The sequence below is a fragment of the Pongo pygmaeus genome, chromosome X (genome assembly GCF_028885625.2).
Source record: "Pongo pygmaeus isolate AG05252 chromosome X, NHGRI_mPonPyg2-v2.0_pri, whole genome shotgun sequence".
Lineage (NCBI taxonomy): Eukaryota > Metazoa > Chordata > Mammalia > Primates > Hominidae > Pongo > Pongo pygmaeus.
In genome coordinates, this window is record NC_072396.2 from 101,050,824 (window position 1) to 101,073,840 (window position 23,017).

Here is a 23,017-nt window from a genome sequence, read left to right on the forward strand (position 1 = left end):
ATTTGCTCTTCTCCATGCCTTTGCACCTGTCCTTCCATCCTTTAGGTGTCTTTTTTATCTTTTAAAATATGACTTAAAACCTACTTTCTCTTGGAAATACTCCCTATTCTGTAAACTAGACTGAACATTCTCTCCATTCTTCATCTGCTCATTTCTACTGTGTTATTCATAGTCTTTTGAAGTGGTTTTTGAAAAAGATCTTTGCATATGATGCAGACATTCTGAGCTGTATCATAAGCATTCTTTGTATTGGTCATTCTTTTTACTTGTTTTTGAATCAGATGCATGATACAGAGTTTTCTTTATATGATAATGTTATATCATGTGATTTGGTGATATTTTCAATTAGATATTTTGAGCCTGTTAGGCTAGTCCCCTCTACAGGGCTATATTGAATGGGTGAGCACTCTATGTTAAACTGACTTTCAGATTTACAGATTTCCCTTTCTTGAATATTTAGTGCTGTTTTATCTCTCAAAGATTTCTGAGAATTATAAGAACCACCCAATGTCCTTTATTGAATAAAAGGTTTTCATGAAAGTAAACATAAAAATTCCATACAATATCAAATAAATGTTTACATAAGGTTTTGATTAATGCTTCGTGTTTCTACCAGTTCTAAATATTTCTGTCATAGATGACTTTGAAATTTCTTGTGCATTGAGAGATGAAACCTATCCTCATCTACACAGTTTCCCAGGTTTCAGCTGCCTATTTTGGGGGCTTTGGTTCACCCAAGAGAATACTGATGGTCTTCATTAGCCTAAGTGCATGCAGTCAGTGTGTTCGGTACACTAGATCCAAACAGAACAGCCACTTGGTTCTGTTTATGTAGGTTCCATGTTGTATATAATTTTAAAAATAAAAGCGTGACTACTTCCAGATGAAGAGATTTTCTGTCAGTGATGAGTAGCATCGTAAATAGGGAAGCTTTGTTTTTGGCTGCCCTAAATCCATGAGGAAGATTTGAAGTATTACAAAGATAACAGATGCTAAAACAGTATGCTTCTCATGTGAAGTTGCGCTTCCCCTTTGGACCGGAGGTGTCACAGGTCTAGAGAAGAGTTGAGCTTCCCTAAAGGAGAGCTTGGGAATGTTAGGCATCCTCCTTAGATCCTGAAAGCATGGTCTTATCTGATCTTAGGGCCAAGTCTCCTCAGAAGAGCCAACAGGTTAAATGTCATCAAGAGGGTGGACTTTCAGAGGATGAGTAACTAGTTGGTGGCACAGTAAGCAGTCATATAGAAGTGACTGCTTAGAGTGGGACTACATCTGAATAAAGCCAGGATAAACTCTGCTCAACCAACATAAAGCCAGTCATTGGAAAACAAATGTATTGGGTCACCATATATTGTCATATATGTTAATTAATCATTTTATTTTTATGGAATGTGGCATATGTTCTGGATCATCTTTCCATATGATCTATCTCGTTGCATTTCATTTGATGGTAGAGTGGTGGTAGAGTTTGCCTGATGAATGTTTATAAATAAACATGAACACATATTGCTAGTTGGGAAAATAATCCATTATTATTATTTTTTTTTTTGGAGACGGAGTCTTGCTCTGTTGCCCAGGCTGGAGTGCAGTGGTGCCATCTCGGCTCAGTGCAAGCTCTGCCTCCTGGGTTCACGCCATTCTCCTGCCTCAGCCTCCTGAGTAGCTGGGACTACAGGTGCCCGCCACCATGCCCGGCTAATTTTTTTGTATTTTTAGTAGAGATGGGGTTTCACCGTGTTCGGCAGGATGGTCTCGAACTCCTGACCTTGTGATCCTCCCGCTTCGGCCTCCCAAAGTGCTGGGATTACAGGCGTGAGCCACCGTGCCCAGCCCGAAAATAATCAATTCTTAAGCATTGGAGTGAAGACTGTTATTTGCTTTATATCTGTTAGAAACTGTGTCCCAAGCCAAATACACTTATATAGGTTATATGTATAGATAATTTGAATACTGCTTCAAGGGGAAAATATTTCAAACAAAACTAGATTTGTAATTTGTTGTGGGATTTCTTTGATTTCTACTTGACTAGCTCCCCTCAGTTCATGGTACAAATGAATGACTAAGAGTAAGAATTGTTCGTGATCCTCTGATTGTCTCTGATCCCTTTTTTTTTTTTTTTTTTTTTTTTGAGAAAGAGCTCCGGGGCAGTGGGCTGGAGAAGGGGGCTCCCCTAGGAAACCCCCAGGCCACCGCTGCCCGCCATGCCCGGGCCTAATGCCCACGTGCCCCGGGGCTCACCGCCTCTCCAGTTCCCTGTCCCCCTGATCTCATTCTTTCTAAACTCAGTTGATGATTCTCTTTGTGAAAATGTATGGGATGTTTGGAAAGGGTCCCCAAAAAGCCAAAGCAAACCGCAAACCCAAGAGTGTGTCTGTACATTACAAAAGTGAAGGGTCAGTATCTAGATGATGGTGACCAGCTGAAAAATGTCCCTGAATGGCTCATCAAAAGAAATCCATATTGAATTGGATCAGATTAAAGGAAGGCTAAGTCCCAAATTGTAAAATTTTAAGGCAACAATGTAAACTCTCCCAGAGCAATCAAAGACTATCTGAGAACAGAAGGTTAAATTAAGATTAAGAAAAGGGTCATTTGAGATATGGCTCTAATATTTAGGCTGTATGTGTACAGTTCAAAGCATAGTATTAATAAAATGTAACCGTGGGTACGCATGTTACCATTACTGTGAAGCCATTGTTTACCCTTCTCCCCAGAAGAAACCACTATTCTGAATCTGAGGCTTATCAACCCCATGTCTTTCTTTTGCCATACATGGATGTGCCCCTAAAATATATGTTATTTAGTTTTTTCCTTTGTTTTTGTTTTGAGACAGGATATTCGCTCTGTTGCCCGGGCTGGAGTGCAGTGGCGCAATCTTGGCTCACTGCAGCCTTGACCTCCCAGGCTCAAGCGATTCTCCTATCTCAGCAACCCCACAACTCCCTGCTTTCCACCTCCTGTTCCCCACTTAGATTTACTCACATATTTAACTTTTTTGTATACCTTTCTTCTTATATGACAAAACTTCCTTCTAGGATCATTTTACTTCTCCCCGAAACAAGTCTGTTTATTTTATTTTAATTTATTATAATTATTTTTAGAGACAGGGTCTCACTCAGTTGCCTAGCCTGGAGTGCAGTGGTCCAATCCTAGGTCACTGCAGCGTCAGTCTTCTGAGATCTTCTCACCTTGGCTTCCCGAGCAGCTGGGAATACAAGCTTACTACCATGACCAGCAAATTTTTAAAAGTTATTTTAACAATGGGGGTCTTTCTATGTTGCCCAGGCTTGTCTCAATCTCCTGGACTCAAGCAGTCCCCTACCTCAGACTCCCTAATAGCTGGAACTGAAACGAGTCTTTCTGAAAGACTTTTAGTGAGATTCTGGTCATAGCAAACACTGCTTTTGTTTCTCTGATTATTTTTTTTCACCCTTGTTCTGAAAATATATTTTCACTGGGTATATAATTCTAGCTTGTCAATTATTTTTTCTCAGCACTATGAAGAGATTATTTCACCGTATTCTGGGTTCAGTTGTTAACTGAGCTGTAGTCTAAATTGACATTCCCTGGGAGGTAATCTTTCTATTCTACCTAGGAGTACTACCAAAGAATAATCACTTTAAATATAAATTATCAGCATATATTTTTACAACTAGGTAGTTTAAATTCTAACCCAAAACTTGCATGGTGGAGGGCAGGGGTGTTGCCTTGTGGTTAGAAGTTTCCAGCAGAGAAGGCCCTTATCTCCAATCCCAGAGTCAAGGCAAAACCAGACACAATTCTTTACTGTTTTCTTCTGTAGGTGGGCTTTGTTTTTTCTCCAAAATAACCCCTTTTCTGGAGGTATTACCTTTTGGGGTTCTGTAAAACTCTAGACCAGTAGAGTTTGGTAGATGTTCCTACGATAGTCTTGGACTTCAGTGTCTGGTTATGTGTCTGGATTAGTGCTTTCTTTTTATTTTTTTTTTCCCATTGGGGAGTTTGGGGGGTGAGTAATGAGAACTTTTTAAAAATGTCTTGCCAAGTTAGCTTTTCATCTGAAGATATTTTTAAAGAAGTCTATTCAGCATTTTAGGTGTTCTGTAAATTGACAGTCCCTCTGGGTAACTAATCAGCTATATTGCTGGAAGCAGAAGTCTATTCTAAAGTATCTCTATGACTCTTTTATTGGGAAGTTGAGAGAAACATTAGATATTGATAATCTGCCACTATGTTCAGGTTAGTGTATTTAAAGTTCTACAGGTGACAAGCGTTGTTTCTGCTTAAAGAAAAAAGTGTTAGCTTGACATAGATGCCAGATGTGTCAAAATGTCCAGGGTATTATGGATGCTCCATTTTGACTTTGTATTTCTTTAGTCTAATGGATAACTTATACTTTGTTTTCGATACAGGCACCTTTAGTACTTAAATGAAAACAGAGAACTAAATAATGATAGCCGATCATCATGTATGGCATTTTCTATTATAAATATTTTGAGCTAATTGAAGTGATTTCCTTGGTGCTGTAGTGATGGGGTCTTGAATGTGAGGATAGAATTCAGCTTTGGAAGCATCTGCATGTACTATTTTATAATAATGAATCCTAGCATTGGTTTGTGGCAGTTTGTCATGGCCATGATAAGATGATATCTAATGAAAGCAGAATATAGCATTAATAGGGTATCATATATCTGTCAACCTATTTTGTCTGTTAAAAATCTATTCTAGGCTAGGCACAGTGGCTTACACCTATAATCCCAGTACCTTGGGAGGTGGAGGCAGGAGAATTGCTTGAGCCCAGGAGTTTGAGACCAGCCTGGGCAACATAGTGACACCCTGTCTCTGTAAAGAGTTTTTTAAAAATCAGCCAGGCCTGGTGGCATAAGCCTGTAGTCCCAACTGCTCGGGAGGCTGAGTTGGGAGGATCGTTTGAGCCCAGGAGGTTGAGACTGCTGTAGGTAGTGATTGTGCTACTGCACTCCAGCCTGGGCAACAGAGTGAGACTGTGAAAAAAAGAAAAAGAAAGAAAGAAAGGAAGGAAGGAAGGAAGGAAGAGAGAGAGAGTGGGAGGGAGGGAGGGAAGAAGAAAACCAGTAAACCAGTTAGGAAAGGGTAGGTATATGTAAAATAGGTGAAGGATGGGGATCAATCAGAGGAAAGCACACCAAACAGAAAGACAAGTTCTCAATCCTGCCCAAGGATTTAATTTGCAGCTTGGCTTTCAAGCTTTAAACTGTCTTCAGCCTGGAGTTGGGGAATTGGGGTTTCACCGGGTACCCATCCCTGTCTGCCTAAGCATTTGGCTGCCTCCTGTTGCTATCATTACATTTAGACATGGGCATACATACTTTGGATGCTGCTATTCAATACTCATAGTCATTAATTTATTCTATATGTCCTACTGTTTAATGCTTAATAGAACTTTTTATGTTTAATATGGTTTATAATTTTTATTTTAGAGTACAAAATAGGACATAAACAAAATAAAAGGTAATTAGCATCAAAGGAGTACTTTTCATAATTGTCCTTTATACTGTAAATCGTAAATTATGTAGAAAGCAATACATGTATTTTGCAAATAGGATCATGACATTAGTGGGAGTAGAATTTTTTACATATAATCACTATTTTTTCTATTATAGTAGGAAATATATCTGTGATCTTCACTGATCTACTTAGCACAGGGCTAGAACCCCTTGAATAATTTGACTGAATTTAAATTAGGAAATGTTTAGCTACCATGTAATTTCCCTAGCCCAGATTTTTGGCTGTGGAATGGAAAGGAAGGGTTGAACCTGAAAGAGATTTTTTTTAGGAAAAATTGTCAGAAGTGTGACTGAAAGGTAATTGCCAGTTTGAAAGCTCAGAAGACAAAAAGGATGCCAGTTCTGTTGGCAGAATGAAGCCATTAGGAGACGCTGATAAGGTGTAGGGATGGGTCAGAGTGAGGATGAGTTCTCCTTTGGATTTGTTCAATTTGAGTAAATGATGGGACATCTGGGTGGGAATGACGGTTAGAAACATGGAGCTTGAGGATGCCTAAGAGTAGTCAGGGCTGGAGATGTTCATTTGGCATTATCAGCAGTGAGGTGATATTGATCATGGGAAAGTCAATGCGCCTTCTAGGGAACTGAGTATAATCTGAATGTTAAATGTCAGAGTTTCAAATCATTTCTTTAGGATATGTTTCTCTGCCTGGGCTAGATTAAAGATTAGATAGGAAACCTTTAAATCCCCGATTATTTGTAAGACACACTTGTTACTTCAAGGTCAGGAATTTTCTCATCAATTTTCAATGCTTGTGTGTTATTTTATTAACTAATGTGTTTTTGAAAATAGTGACTGCATGTTGAGGGATTGAAATGCTCCACCCCCAAATGCTTTAGTGGTAATCAGCATTTTAACATACTTCAGTATGTATGTCGATTCTTGGAGTCAAATGTAAGAGTTTTGGAAATGTTAGGAATTTTATATCAAAAGGAGAAGATTGTACCATCACCACCTGACAGAAAATAGATTTTGGATCAAATGGAAGACAAATTACTCAGTCATATGTTGATTGTGTTCCATTGTGTAAACAAGAACATACACAGCCCTTTTGGCCCTGTCATCTTTATGAGGGCAGAATCTCCAGAGGTTAATGTGGTGGTAGTCACACGGTAGACATCCAGTATATATTGGCAGAATGGATGAATAAAACAGAAAATAAGTATAGAACCAAGTACTGGCATGAAACTGTCATTTAATTTGAAGAAAAGTAAAAGAACACATGATTTAAGCACAGTAAACACATACACAGTGATTTAAGCCATATACCTTAAGAAAGTTCTGAAAAACATGGATAAGGAATTGTGTTTTCTGACCAAGCAAAATGGGGAAAAGGTGTGTTATGATGATAGAGATTTAGCCAAGGGACTTTTAGGGAAATAATGTTTCTTTTTTTTTTTTTTTTGAGATGGAGTCTCGCTCTTCCACCCAGGCTGGAGTGCAGTGGCGCTATCTTGGCTCACTGCAAGCTCTGCCTTCCGGGTTCACGCCATTCTCCTGCCTCAGCCTCCCGATTAGCTGGGACTACAGGCTCCCGCCACCGTGCCCAGCTAATTTTTTGTATTTTTAGTAGAGACGGGGTTTCACCGTGTTAGCCAGGATGATCTCGATCTCCTGACCTCGTTATCCACCCGCCTTGGCCTCCCAAAGTGCTGGGATTAAAGGCGTGAGCCACTGCGCCTGGCCAAGGAGAATGTTTCTTATCTGGATTTTTAAAAATACACAATTGTCAACATAAGTTAAAGTAAGACATTACATATATATATTATATATATAAATATATTTTTTATAAAGAAATATTGGCCCCAACCCATTTATGTGGAAAATGATAGTCTTAATCAAAATGAACCTAATGCGGTTCTTCTACTAGTAAAGTGACTTAATGAGATAGAAGACAAAAAAGAAAGGTTATGTTTTGGCAAGAAGGAAAGGGCATTATGGTTCAATACCTTTACTTAACTAACCTTTAAGTGTTCAATTAACATTTAAAGGAAATAAAATTTTGGAAGTATTACAGAATAATTGCAGAAATGTAAAAAGTAGTTAAAAGCGTGTGGTCTATTCGTAGAACTTCCTTCACTTAACACTGACAGTCATCAGAATGTAAATTTGTGATGCGTAAAAGATGAAGAAAACTCTCTGCTCAATCAGTGACATAGTTGCTGCTTTCTCTTTTGCTGTTTTCTTTGTGAACTTCAGTTCATTGACATTTTCTAGGATGAAACCTTCATACTTATCCAGAATTGATCTTTTAAACACAAATCCTGAAATATTTGAAAAAAAAATATGCACAGTAGTAAGCAGCAGCGGGTGGGGTGGGGAGGGGGGTGGTGGCGGAGAAATTGAAGGGCTTGTGCCTTGAAACTTCCCAGGATATTTGCCTATCAACTCACAGTTTGTAAGAATCTGTTGTACTTAAAAATTTATCACTTCTAGACTTTACTACTATGAACAGTTTTTCACTTATAGCGAGCATAGAGGGTAGTCTTCGACTATTAACTCACCTTTGCAGTTTATTCAGAGAACAGAAGCAATTGTAGTATCAGGGAAGCATTAAATTCAAAAGCTGTTTTAATTTTTTTTAAGTACAGAGTTTTGGGGCAATATGAATTTTACAGTTTTATTGCCTAGCCTGATCTATGTCACTTCACCTGTATTTTTCTTGCTCTTGCTCATAGCTGCTGTTGCAGGACCCTGATTCTTATCAAAAGTCTCAACGTTAGATGTTTCTAGAGGTCTCAGGAAGTAGCTTACACATTCTTTGAATTAATTTTGCCAGCTTCCATGTGGCAACTGTGGGTTCTTGTTTTGATCCTCTCCCCTGGGGACAACTGTGTGTGGGAAGAGGGGAGGAGTTTCCCACAGGGCACAGCTGGTGGTGTATTGAAGTCTTCTAGGTGCCAAGGGTGTGGGGTGTTCTTTGGCAAAGTATGGGAACATGTATTTTTTTTCCTTGCTTTCCTTTTTAAATGTACTTGATTAGAGGAGTACCAAAGCAGTGCTCTTCACACAGTTCTCCTTTCCACAGTACTCAGACATCTGACCACGTTGGGGATGAATAGTCTGGGCCTGGAATCACATCCAAAAAACAACTACAGTGCACTCAGAATCACCCTAACTCTTTCCAAATTGCAGGTTTTCTCACTGGACTAATCCTGTCTGCTTGCTGCTTGACTTCTCTTCCTTTAGAAAATTTCTTTCCTGGGAGCCCCCTTAGTCCACTACACAAACAGACTTCAGGCTGATTCCTAGGACTCTGTATATCAGTGTCAAGCTGTGCCTTGAACCCCTGCCTTTTTTCCATATTCTCTGTTGGTATGCTTTTGATGAGTAGGTGAAGTGGAGGTAAATGAATACCATTACATCTCTCTCTCCTCTGTATTATCTTCCTTCCTCTTTTATTTAGGAATTTATGAGAATGAAAAAATACTACTATCCAACCTTATACTACATCTTTGTCTACAAAGTTTAGTAGGTACATATATAAAAAATCAGATATGTTTAGGCATTGACTACAAGGACCACTTGCAACATGAGATCCTACAGGTAGGTGACTCATAAGAGCAATATGTACTATCGTAGTAGTCTGCATCTGCCGCACATTTGAGAGTGAGTTTTATTCTAATTTGCAAGTACAGCCTACTAAACAGTGGCAGTTATATAAGCTTATAACTCATAAGATGATATTCAGAGTCAGAATACATCCAAGGCCACTAAATGTGTTAAATATTTCATACAGCTAAATAGAGAAAAGATATGTCACCTCCCACTGTGGCGCCTTCATTCTGAAAATAACAGGTTACCTATAGCTAGGAGAAAAATAAAATAACAAAAGTTTCACATTCCAAGCTAAAATTTTATTTTAGGCTTGATTCATTCCACAGTACTTATTTTCACAGTTACAGCTTAAAATTGAGGTGGAGATTTTTAAATATGCAGAATTGATTTTAAATGATTTTAATTACCTTAATCTTTCTAATTTAGTTTCACTGTGGTGAAAATTATTCAAGTTACCAAACTGAGTCTTTGTTTTTCTTAATAACATACATACTTCACAAAAAAAAAAACATCAATAGAAACAATTTTTAAAAACAATTGAGTAATTTCCATGCATCAAAAATATTTGAAAAAATGGAAATAATACCTTGGTATTTACTTACCTTCTTATTCTATAAGAGAAAATAATACTAATGGAGCAAAATAATGGATTCCCTTGATTTCATTTCAGTATTCATATATGTGGTTATATCCATATTTATATTTTAGTCAAAGGGTGTGATATTTTAAAACTTGGGTCTCATTAATTAGATGATAGGTGCCATTGCAGGCTCAGAGTTTAATGGAAAGGCAAAATTGAGTGGGAGGAGGGAAGAGATAAATGGGGAAAACAAAGGGTACTTATAGTGGGGGTATAGTACAGTTGTTTTCCATGAGACTTATGTTGTGTGTACCCTACCCTAGTTATCTTTTCATTGTGGAAAAATATGTAACATAAAACTAACCATTTTACCCTTTTTACATGTATAATAAAGAAGCATTCATTACATTTATGTTGTTGTACAACCATTACCACTATTTCTAGAAGTTTGTCATCATCCCAAACAGAAACTCTAAACCTATTAAGCAATAACTCCCCATACCCGTCTACCCCCAGCTTCCGGTAACCTCAATTCTACTTTTTGTCTCTAAAAATTTGCCTATTGTTAATACTTCATATCAGTGGAATCATACAATATTTGTTCTTTTGTATCTATTTTGTTTTACTAAGTGAAATATTTACACTTATTGTTATCTATGTTATGACATGTCAAAACTTCATTCCTTTATGACTAGTAGCTGGGATTACAGGCATGTGCCACCACGCCTGGCTAATTTTTGTATTTTTAGTAGAGATGGGGTTTCTCCATGTTGGTCAGGCTGGTCTCGAACTCCTGACCTCGGGTGATCCGCCTGCCTCGGCCTCCCAAAGTGCTGGGATTACAGGCATGAACCACTGCGCCCGGCCTCTGGCCTCTTCTTAAGAGGGAACTAATCATATTCGTGAGGGCTCCACTCTTATGACCTAATTGCCCCTCAAAGGCACTGCCTTTAAGGATAATCACATTGAGGATTAGATTTCAGCATAAGGATTTTGGAGGGACACAAACATTCAATTCATAAGAATCATCAAATTTGAGCATGCATCAGACTTCATCACTTTTGCTTGATTCTCCATTAAAAGTAGGAATGTATTGTGTACTTAAATATAGACATTGTAGATAATGGGAGATGTTGTATAAGCCAGGTGTAATTTATAAGATTGAAGATTATTCCAGGTTTTGAAAAATTATGAATAGTAGAGTTGATACTTTCTTTTTTAGTATTATTGTACATAAGCAAATTCTACATAGTATTTTTCTGTTTTTAGTTTAGATTGACTAATTATTGTGACTGAAAATAAAGCTTAAAAATTATTCTAAACACGGTGAAACCCCGTCTCTACTAAGAAGACAAAAAGTTAGCCCGGCATGGTGGCGGGCGCCTGTAATCCCAGCTACTTGGGAGGCTGAGGCAGGAGAATGGCGGGAGGCGGAGCTTGCAGTGAGCCGAGATCGCGCCACTGCACTCCAGCCTGGGCGACAGAGCGAGACTTGTCTCCAAAAAAAAAAAAGAAAATTATTCTATATGTTTAAGTCCCAGAAGTTTACTCAGTTTTGGAATACGATTTATTCTTATATGATCTTTTATTCAGAATTTATTGTAGTTCATTTTTAGGTCAAATTTTGGAGGGGCGGGGAAGGGCGGATACTCTGGTACCATAACAGAACCACAGCCAGAAATGTACTGTCCTAGTTAATCACTTTCATAATTGTTAATGCATGTTTAAAAATTCTAATACTAAAACACTAAACTTTTATACTTTTATTTCTTTTTAGAACCTTGTGAAACATCTTCCTGAGCAGAAGATACTCAACGAATTAGCAGAACTTAAGAACGAATATGATGACCTCTGTGAGCCTGAACAATTTGGAGTTGTGGTATGTATCCAACATGAGGGACCACAAACTCAGCTGGGAGGTTAACACTTGCCAGAAACAGTGAAAAGAGAAACATTTCAGTTGTCAATTATTTTTTCATTACTGTATTGCTACATAATTTAATGCAATATTGGCTGTCAGAAAAAAATCCTTTTTTTCCTATTATTATTTGTCATGGCATTGAAAAATAATAAAATATTCGCATTCATAAAATGCTTCAAAATATCTCAGGGGATCTTTTGAATAACAGTGCCAATTTTTAATTCTATTAATATATGCAAACAGTATACATTATTATTATATGGGCTATTTTTCTTTCCATTTAGATCTTAATGTTAGAATTTGGCCCCCAAAAACTAGGTTAAATAAAAGGATAATTACTAGATAATTAGCAAAGTACTAGAGACTCTTTTTCTAGGGTATATGTCGTGTCAGAAAAAGCAAAAGGATTTTCAGATTTCATATAGAGTGTCATTAATTGATTTAAAGCTTAAAATGTGCTGTTTTAGCTGGGAAGAAAATCTTATACATCATGTCTTTAAATCATCATGTAGTTAAATTATTATTGGAATGAATTATTTTTTCTTATTCCACCCTTCATATTAAGGGGTACAAAAGATGAATAAGTATAAAGTTTGAATTCAAGATTATAGTTTTATTTTAAGTATTCCCCAAACTGACTATTCAAATAGTTGACAAAAAACAAAAACAAAAAAATGGCAGGAAAGAGGGCATTATGATTTATTTAATTTCTTGGAGAAAAAGCTATTTTTTACTTAGGTGGTCAGTGCAAGTTTGTTTGCTGTATGAATGAGTAGTTCCATTATGGTCACCAACTTTACCCTGGCTCCCTGAACATTTTCCATTTGCATACTAAGAATTTTAAAATTACCATTGGACCTAATAGTCAAACATTTTCAGCCTTATCCAAAATATTCTATAAGCTTTTAAATAGTATAATATGTTAGAATTGATCTAATCTGATACCTTGCAGTTTAAAAATCCTGTTTAGAGTCAAACTGTGCTAGATGCGACTGAGCATGTTCCTTTTGAACATGTGCAATAAATGCTCACCCATATTTAGAGTTTATTAATTTTGAAACATGGCATTGACTACACTTATATAGAAGGATTCTGTCAAATTCTTGCAAAGAAAATCAGGAATGTATGTTTGGGATCAGATAGAGCATATAATGGTATCTGAGAAAGGTATTTCTCTTATTTTTGAACAAGGTGAATTAATCAACTAAATTCGATAGATATCATTTGTTAACTAAAAGCAATTTAGCACAACATTGAGTAATACAGTTATTTAGACCAAAGTCCACACTTGAAGCCTAAGCTGCTTGGATTCATATTATAATTGAAGCGAGGCTATATACCCTCTGAGAATTCAGCTGCGTCATGATGGTTATGAGTTTTACAATAGGTATATACTACACAATTTCTCTGAAGCCATTTTTTTTTTTCTGAATGCAGTTTATCTTGGAAGATGTATTAGTTTGCCAAGCAGGTCCTTTCAAGAGGCGTATCCTTGGTACCACACTGAGGAAATGAAGTTTGGGGACATAAAAAGCAATATACCTTCTGAACTAAAAGCAAAATAGAAAATGGAAGAGATTTCTTGTTTATGCACATAACCATAAATAATTCTGAGGCTGTGTTTACATGAAGTAACCTAGTCCCCTTATTTACTTTCACCATTCTTAGCTACATGTCTGGGGGTGGGGAGCGGAAAGTCAAGGACATTACAAACTAGTTTACACTATGTAAATTACCTAAGATAGTATCAATCAGGATTTGCCCAATAAAGTTTAGCTGCATTCACATCAAGGAAATATTTTTTAAACAATGATATACTTTAGTCTGTTAAACGTGTACTTTGCAGTGTTTAGAACAATATCATGTATAAAATAGACAGTAAATAAATGTTTATGGAATTGAATTACAGGACAATTATTAAGCCTAAGTCCGAGCCTGAAATTAGAAAGTAGTATGATTTAAATCTGTAACAATAGAAATTTTGCTAAAACATATTTCTCTAGGTGTATGCTGAAATTCAATTCACTTCTGTGTGTATACATCCAAACACTTTTTAACCCTTAAACATATATCAACAGCCTAATGTGAGGACAATTTTGGAAATTGTTTAATAGAATCATCTGCAGTAATGAGAGAGGCTCCAAACTGGAAAGGCTCATTGCCTCTGCTCACTTCTCTTGTTAACATTATTAGTGTATTTATCGCATGATTTCTATATGGAAAACCTCCAGTGTCTCCCTGAATTTACAGAATGAAGCTCCTTCGCATTCTCACTGTATCTCTGACTGTCTTACTTTCTTCCTTTCTGCTCCCTTTGGTGAAGTGAGTCAATTGGTATCTTTTTGACATTTTAGCCTTTACCTCAATCAGACTCTCACTGCCGTTTTAACAGCTATTTCACTCGCTCCCTATTCTGCGTCCTTTCATTTTTCCATAGTGGCCATACCATACCTTTCCTTCTCTCCTCAAGTCTTCTGTCTCCTCCCCATTCTTTTAACTTACCACGAACATCCTAACCTGTTACTTGCCAGAGAAAAAAGAAAGCACTTTGACTTCAAAATCTCCAATATCTCTTCTACCTACAAAGTTTTCTCTAGCTATATATCTTTTACTTACTCATTCTCTGTCAAACCCGTCATTAACATTATTGTTGTTGCTATTAGTATGGATAGAAACAAAATAAATATTGAGGACTTAATTTGTCAGATTCTATGAGAAGCATGTTTACTTCCACCAACTTATGTATTCCTCATGACAACCCTACGAGTTTGGCACTATTAATGGCTCCATATTAAGGATGAGGATGCCGGGCGCCTTGGCTCATGCCTGTAATTCCAGCACTTTGGGAGGCCGAGGCGGGAGGATCACCTGAGGTCAGGAGTTCAAGACCAGCCTGGCCAACATGGTGAAACTCCATCTCTACTAAAAATACAAAAATTAGCTGGGCATGGTGGCGCACGCCTGTAGTCCCAGCTACACAGGAGGCTGAGGCAGGAGAATCGCTTGAACCTGGGAGGCGGAGGTTGCAGTGAGCTGACATCCGGCCACTGCACTCCAGCCTGGGCCACAGAGCAAGTCTCCGCCTCAAAGAAAAAAAAAAGAATGAGGAAACTGGGCCCAAGGAAGACTAGTTTACTTCTCCAAGGTTACATAGTAACTAGTAGTCACAGAATTCAAATGTTAGCAGTCTGAATTTGTAGCCAGTGCTTTAGCCACTGTGCTCCTGGGTTGTGGGTATGTGGGTGTGTATGTGATGCTCTACCACATGCTAATCTTTTCACTTCAGTTTTGGGCATTGTTATGCACTGCCTACTTTAGGTGGTAGTATCTCTTGCTTGCTTTCCTTCTGTTAGTTATTTTATTACTTCCTCAATTTGTCAGTTTCCACTCTGCCCTGCTCTTCAGAAAAAAAGAAAATCTTCAGTCATTTGCTGCCTGGAAAGGAGTGGATAGATGGGTGGATGGATGAATAAAAATCCTTCCCGACTGAGGTTTCTGCTTGCTACTGCCTTCTCTCCATTTCCTAGCGTCAGTTTTTTTCAAAGATCAGTCTCCTTTTTCTCTCTACTTCCTTAACTCTCATTCACTGTTCAACCAATGGTGATCAGAATTCTGCCTTAAATAATGCATTGGAATTGAAATAAGAAAGGCCCTTAAATCCTGTTCACATCCAAAATACACATCAAATATACTCACTTCTCTCTGTCTCCATCACCACTACCTTAGCCCAAGCCAGAATCATCGTTTCAATTAACCATTACAATATACATTTATCTTGTTTTTCCCGCTACCACTTTTGCCCTTCTCCAAATCTGTCTCGGCACAACCCTTAGTAGGATGTTTCTAGAGTGTATCTGTATTGCATCATAATTTTTATCTGCTTAAAATACCAGTGCTGTTCTATAGCACTAAAGCTACAGCATTAACTTCTTACCATGACCTAGAAGATACTATCTGGTCTGGCACCTGCCCACCTCTCCTACTTTCATCACCTGCTATTTGACCTCTTGCTCATTATGCCTCAGCCACATTTTATTTTTGAACTTACCATGTTCTTTCCTGCTCAGAACCATTGCAGATGCTGCTCCTTTACTCCCGCTTGCTGCCTCCCTCTCTTGTTTATACTTCAAGTCATAGCTTAATTTTTGCTTTCCCAGTGGTACCTTCATTTGCCTTTCAGTCAGTCAGAAATAGATCTCCCTGCTAAACTCTCCCAGATTACCTTTTTTCTTTTCCTTTCTAGAAATCATCCTGGATTTTAATTAAATGTTTATTTATGAGGTTACTTCTTGACTGTCTATAATCCCAACTATATTGCAAGTTCTATAAATGGATGAACTATGTTGATTTTATTCACGTGTGCTTAACAAATATTTCTTGAATGCATTTGCATGAATGGAAAATCAAGTGGACTCTTTCAGTCCCATCTTATTCTGTATCTATATGGCATTTGATAACATAAAAGAATTTAAGCTCCTTTTTGAAACCTTTCCTCCCCTTCTTAAATAATAAATAGTATTTCCTGATTTTTTTTTTCTCTAAGAGGCAGGTTCTCTCTCTGTCCCCCAGGGTGGAGTGCAGTGGCGAGATCGTACCTCACTGCAGCCTCGAACTCCTAGGCTCTAGTGATCCTCCCACCTCAACCTCCTGAGTAGCAAGTTCCACCATGCCCGGCTAATTTTTTAAAAAAATTTTCTGTACACATGGAGTCCCGCTGTGTTGCCCAGGTTGGTGTTGAACTCCTGGCCTCTAGCAGTCCTCCTGCTTCAGCCTCCCAAAATACTGGGATTATAGGTGTATGCCACCATACCTGGCCTTATTTCCTGATTTTAATACTCTAACCCTGAGTAGTGCCCTATAGAGTTTCCTTGATTATATAACTTCTTAGATGATAAAATCTCATCAGTTAGGGGTATAAATGTGCCAGAAATTAGATTACTCTTGCAATATTCATTAAAATAATGATAATGAATAATTAACAAATTGGCTGGTCAAGGTGGCTCACATCCGAATCCCAGCACTTTGGGAGGCCAATGCAGGCAGATTGCTTGAGCCCAGGAATTTGAGACCTGCCTGGCCAACATGGCAAAACCCCGTCTCTACAAAAAATACAAAAATTAGCCAAGCATGGTGCTGTGCTTGTCCAGCTACTTGGGAGGCTGAGGTGGCAGAATTACTTGAGCTCGGGAGGCAGAGGTTACAGTGAGCCGAGATTGCACCACTGCACTCCAGCCTGGGCAACAGAACCAGAACCTGTCTCAGGAACAAAAACCAACAACAAAAAAACACAATAAAATTGACAGAACTGGGGGAAATTGTGAAAGAAAGAAACTTATCTAAGGCAGTGACTGGGACACTAAGCTTTCTCTAACCTTTTGGGTTTTTTTAGCAGCCACATCATTAGGTTTGCTTATAATCATGTGCAACCAATTGGAAAAAAGAGAAAAAAAAAGAAATAGAAAAACCCAGAGACTTTTCCTCTGTCTAGAGACAGATCCTGGTAAGGGGGACATGCTCGCTCCCACATATTGTGTGATCAATAATCTTGTTTAGGGGGTAGATTGGCTGCATAGCTTCCCACTGACTTGTCCTCCAACCTACCTCCCACAGAATTGAATTTGGTATATCATTGTAATTATGTGCTGTACCTTTACTAGGAAAAAAAGCACAGATTTTTGAAAGCTCTGGCAGTTAGAAGAACCCTCAGCAGGAGCTTTTAGACTCTTCTGAGTGTCTTTGCAGCTCAGCTGTTCTCAAACCTCAGAGCTATGGAAGTTCCCACATGTCTTGCACAGGGGATGGAGACCCATACTGTGTGTATCTATTAAACTAACACATCTTCTGAGGAAAAGAAGGCAATAATTAATTCTCTTAGTAATCGGTACTTTGTTTTTCTGACTTCAAAATTATCCATATTTTTCAATTAAAAACATCCTAAAGCTATAATCTAACAAAAAATGTTGAAATAGGCTTGGGCGTAGAAATCTTCATAATAGGAAGCACAGATGATGTGATATTGCGGACAGCACATTTAAATTTTTTTTACACAAATATATGAAGTTGGGAGGAGAGGATTTATGCATATAGTTGGAAGTACAGCTATAAATTTACTGTGCTTTTTAATTTTTTTAAAGCCTCATAAGAGCTTATGAGCTATAAAGATAGCTTAACCAGGTGAAAAGAAAATTCTTAAAAGCTTTTTTTTTTCCTTCCACATATCATCAAAGGCAATTAGTTTGGATAGAAAATTGTAAGACTTCTGTTCCATTAATATCAAATCATTTTTCACTTTTGCATATTCAGTGTGAAAATTGCATTTTTCTTTATTTTATATGCCTGCATTTGGAGTATTGTTTTGATTTGTAATGCCCTGATTGTTTCTATTTTCATTACTTTTGTAAATATTAGTGCTAGCTCTTACTTCTAGATGTATATTCATTTTATCTGAGGAAAAAGCTGGTTTAATAATTTTGAGATCAGGTAAAAGAAAACTCACCATGACTCATTCTCAAATACATGTATTTATATTCTTATCCCTCTTAATAACTTCTCATAATAATCATTTTTTTGTGACAGAATTTCTTATTTCCATCAGCTTTTGCAATAAAACAAAGTAAAATAAAACCACCTGAAAATTGAATATTCAAATTAGGTCAATAGGTGTCAATTAATTTTGCTATTGATTGGTTTTCATTAAATTTTTTAAAAATCAAAAGTTAACCCTTTCATTTTCCCCCCCACACACATCACTAATTCCTAACACCACCATAGAAATTTTTATGGCTGTGGCCAGGCATGGTGGCTCATGCCTGTAATCCCAACACTTTGAGAGGCTGAGGCGGGTGGATCACGAGATCAGGAGTTCGAGACCAGCCTTACCAACATGGTGAAACCCTGTCTCTACTAAAAATACAAAAATTAGCCAGGCATGGTTCCGGGTGCCTGTAATTCCAGTTACTCAGGAGGCTGAGGCAGGAGAATCGTTTGAACGCGAGAGGCAGAGGGTGCAGTGAGCCAAGATTGCACCACTGCACTCCAACCTGGATGACAGAGCAAGACTCCATCTCAATAAAAAAGAAATGTTGATGGCTGTTCTTGGCCTCAAACATGTTTTCAGAAAGGTGTTTTAAAATTCTTGCCTAACTTTTTAGTGTGATTCTTCTGAGTTTATAGTGCCTTTTGGGGCACACAATGTTATTGTATTCTGTTCTAGAGTAAAGACAAGTGGATGGTTGTTGATGAGTAGTTTCCACATATTTTTATCTTTGGGGAACTATTCTCTACCAGTACATCATTATTTTTCTTTTTTCTTTTTCTTTTTCTTTTTTTTTTTTTTTTTTCTGGGATGGAGTCTTGCTCTGTCTCGGCCTCCCAAAGTGCTGGGATTACAGGCGTGAGCCACTGCGCCCAGCCTACATCATTATTTTTCTGATGTAGAATCAGTTTTCAACACTCAATTTTTTCAAGGCTTCAATTCACAGATTAAGTATGGCCCTTTTCTCTCATGACATCTAATGTACAAACATTTGGCATTGACTCCATATAGCTGGTACACTTGTATTGATTATTTTGTCCAGGCCTGGTACTGGATTTGCTACAGAAAGTATTAGAATGAGTATAAGTAGGAGAGGTTCTGCCCTGGAGGAGGTCGTTGTCTCGAAGAAGATAACAGTCTTTACTTTATAGGGTGTCATAAATGCCCCTGCCTTATTTCCACAACTCCAGGCAGAAATCTGGTCAGTATTGACTCAATCTCATTTCTGTAGGCAGTTCTGCCTTCTATTAAACTTAAGTCCATTCTCCTTTAATGTGGTTTCATGATCATTCTTTTTGTTATAGTCACAGATACAAAAGGATTCTGTATATTCAATGGGCAATGAATCAAAAGAGTAACTGGAAAAAATACCTTGTAGCAAATATATATTTGTTACAAATTTATCTGTTAATTCTAAGGAATTCTTAACATTATATTTTGAAGAGACTGGGGGATCAGTTTTTCTCCCATATGTTAGGCCTTAATGGAATATGTCTTAGAAGTGAAAAGGAAAGATGATAGAAATAACTCTAAAGGCCACACCTGACCATAGGAGTGCCATGTGGCCATCTCCTTTTCCATCACACATGATTTTTACATTTGTCCTCTTTTCCTTTCTCGGTGGATTCGTAGGTTAGTTGGGTAGTAGATCAATATTCATGAGCTGCGTAGGTACTGAAGTGTGTAAAATTCAAATTATATAAACAAAACTGTGTCTAACTCTTTGGGGAAATAACCCACTTGTAGTTGCTCTCACTAAAGCTGTCAATGCACTTCTTTTATTTTTTTTTAATATAGTGAAGATCAGCTAAAGAAATGAGAGCCACTTGATGTGATTTGATAGACAAGTACATCGTAACACAAATAAATCCCCTACGTAATACAATACCCTGGTCAGCATCCCACAGCACTTCAAGGAATGAATTATAAAACAAAGGATGCCAGTCAACAAAAATGCTGCAAGGGACCACAACTAAATACAAACACACATTTCAGCAGAGTTTTTATTTTATTTACTTATATCACTTAGGTGCACTCAAGTGCCTTTATGAGACATGAGCGTTTTAATAATTGTATCTGTGGCTGGGGATGTTGCTCAGTGCTTCCTACTATTTCTAAGCTTAGTTATCTAGGACATTTCCTTCCATATCCAAATCCTCTGATGGAGTTGCCACTGTTTCTATCAGTGTACACTGGTCTGATCGTAAAAATTCACACTTATGGTTGCAAAAAGTCTGTGGTTATGATCAATATGTACTGGTTTGTGGCGTTTGTTAAGAGACGCACATGTATAGCTTGCCTCCTCCATCATCTCTTGATTTTGTAATAATACAATTTTAATAATAACATTTCTAATAGTAGATATATATTATGAATTAAAAATAGCTAAATAAAGCATGATATTTACAGTGGATAATGAGAGCTGTTCTTCACTGAGCCCTGGAAATATATTTCTTAATTTTGAATGAGAGAAACTTTACGTTGGGTTTGGGGGAACAGATAAGGACCCCGGTTTCTTCATACTGACGATTTCTGAGGATGAATAAAGAATGTAATAACAACGATAACTATTGTTTTAGGGTGTTTACATCATGTCAGTTACTATGACAGGAGTGATACACATAGTATCACATTTAAGTTCTAATGCATCGTGTATAGATGATTTAATGAATACATTTTCATGATGAGGAAATACTTAGAAACTCCAGGTAACTTGCAGTAGGTCATACAACTAGAAAGTGAGGCCCAGTGAGGTCGCTTACATCTGAAATCCCAGCACTTTGGAAGGCCCAGGTGGGCAGATCGCTTGAGCCCCAGGAGTTCAAGACCAGCCTGGGCAACATGGCACAACCCCATCTCTGCAAAAAAATACAAAACTTAGCCAGGCATGGTGACATGTGCCTGTAGTCCTGGCTACGCGGGAGGCTGAGGTGGGAAGATCGCCTGAGCCCTGGGAAGTCAAGGTTGCAGTGACCTGTGATCACCCCACAGCACTCCAGCTTGGGCGACAGTGAGACCCTGTCTCTAAAAAGTAAAGTGACAGAAGTGTGGCTCAAACCTATGTCTGTGTAACTACAGTGTCGCTGTTTCTCCTACTGCAGCTTACAGTATGGGTCTGGAGAATGCAGATAATTGTTTCCCCCTCTTTCCTGGGTTTAGAGAAAAAAAATTCTCCTAAATCCTATTCTTTAAGAAAAAGTTGTATGGGGCTCTGAATTTGGGCTAAGATTGGGCCTTGGTGGTATTGTTGGGTGACCTACCTGGAAGCTAATGAGTGACCTTACATGTACTTCCTCTTTCCCCACATCAGCCTGCTGTTATACCTCTTGAAACTATATGTTCTCTTCTTGACCCAGCATTTTACTGAATATTATGTTTCCTATTTGTATGAATGAAGCCATTCATTCATTTTACGATGGTTTATTTTCAAAATCACTTTTTATCATATGCCATGTATCAAACCTTGTTGTAGGAGATGAATCAATGAAGAATTTTTGCCAGATCAAAGGGCAACTTTGAACCCCTTACAGTATACAACTTCTTCTGAAAAGCAGGCTGACTCATGATAGATTAATATCTAGTAATAGCGGTTCAACAAAGTTAATTCCCTAACATTTCTGGTTTGACATTATAACTGAAGACATTATTTTGTGGAAGTAAAATATTACTGTCAGCTATTAATTTTGTTGAATAGACAATTGTCCTACTGGGGAAAAGATCTGGAAAATGGTTAGTCAGCTAAGGAGTGCTTTAAAAATCAATCAGCACATACTGATATACTCAAGACTCTGTGCTAGGTGCTCCACAAGATGCAGCTTTTGACTCCTTTCTCCTTTTTTTTTCTCTATGCAGTCTCTGTATCAATGACCTTACCTCCCATAGCATCTATTCAGATAACTCCCAAATCTGCCAACTCCAATACTTCTAACCCCTAGAACTATAGTTTCAAATCCTAGCAGATATCATAATAATAACAAAAACTCAACATGTCAATAAAGCAATTTTATTATTTCCCTATCATGGAGGTATCATTTTACTATTTTTTTTAGAGGATTTGAGAGGGATCAAGGAGAACATTTAGTCTATGTTAGTAATCCAAGCTTGAAGTACATAAAATTATGAGTTTCTATATGGTAAGCATGGAAAATAAGGGACAACTCTCAGAAATTCTGCAGGTTAAAATATTGGTAAGGATTGGTATTATTATAAATAACATTGTGTTTACTGTGACTTGAATATCACTTCAAGATTTGGGGTCTTGAATGGGAAAATAAGAGCATCATTGCTAGAAGGAAGATGCCCTATATGCCAGGTGCAGTGGCTCACGCCTGTAATCCCAACACTTTGGGAGGCCGAGACGGGTGGATCACAAGGTCAGGAGATCAAGACCATCCTGGCTAACACGGTAAAACCCCGTCTCTACTAAAAATATAAAAAATTAGCCGGGCATGGTGGCGGGTGCCTGTAGTCCCAGCTACTCGGGAGGCTGAGGCAGGAGAATGGCATGAAGCCGGGAGGCAGAGGTTGCGGTGAGCCAAGATTGCGCCACTGCACTCTAGCCTGGGTGACAGAACGAGACTCTGTCTCAAAAAAAAAAAAAAAAAAAAAAAAGATGCCCTATTTGATGTCAGATGGTCAGCTGAAGCTGAATTTACTTAAATGCTAATACAAATTTTTCGTAGCAGCCAAGCAATACTTTTCCTTTATGGAACTAGCACTTTTTACTCTACCTTCCCACAGCTGTAGAGGCAGAGCCTAAAAAAGAAGAAAGTAAACATATGGATCATTTATTTTGACTCCCTTCTTTTCATCAAAACAAGACCGCTTTACAGGAATTTCTCCCACTTTACGATGGGGAAACTAAGACCAGAAAATTAGGCAGACTGTTTTCACACAG

General features: G+C 37.9%; 1 protein-coding gene across 5 annotated transcripts in view; it reads left to right on the top strand.

Moving 5' to 3' along the window:
* The window catches only part of DIAPH2 (diaphanous related formin 2), a 908,418-nt gene that overhangs the window by 410,683 nt on the left and 474,718 nt on the right, over window positions 1–23,017 (top strand). For all 5 annotated transcript variants that reach the window (XM_054470847.2, XM_054470849.2, XM_054470850.2 and 2 more), the window contains one exon: window positions 11,442–11,543. In XM_054470847.2, the coding sequence (XP_054326822.1) occupies window positions 11,442–11,543 (102 nt within the window). The remainder of the gene's footprint in view (window positions 1–11,441; window positions 11,544–23,017) is intronic.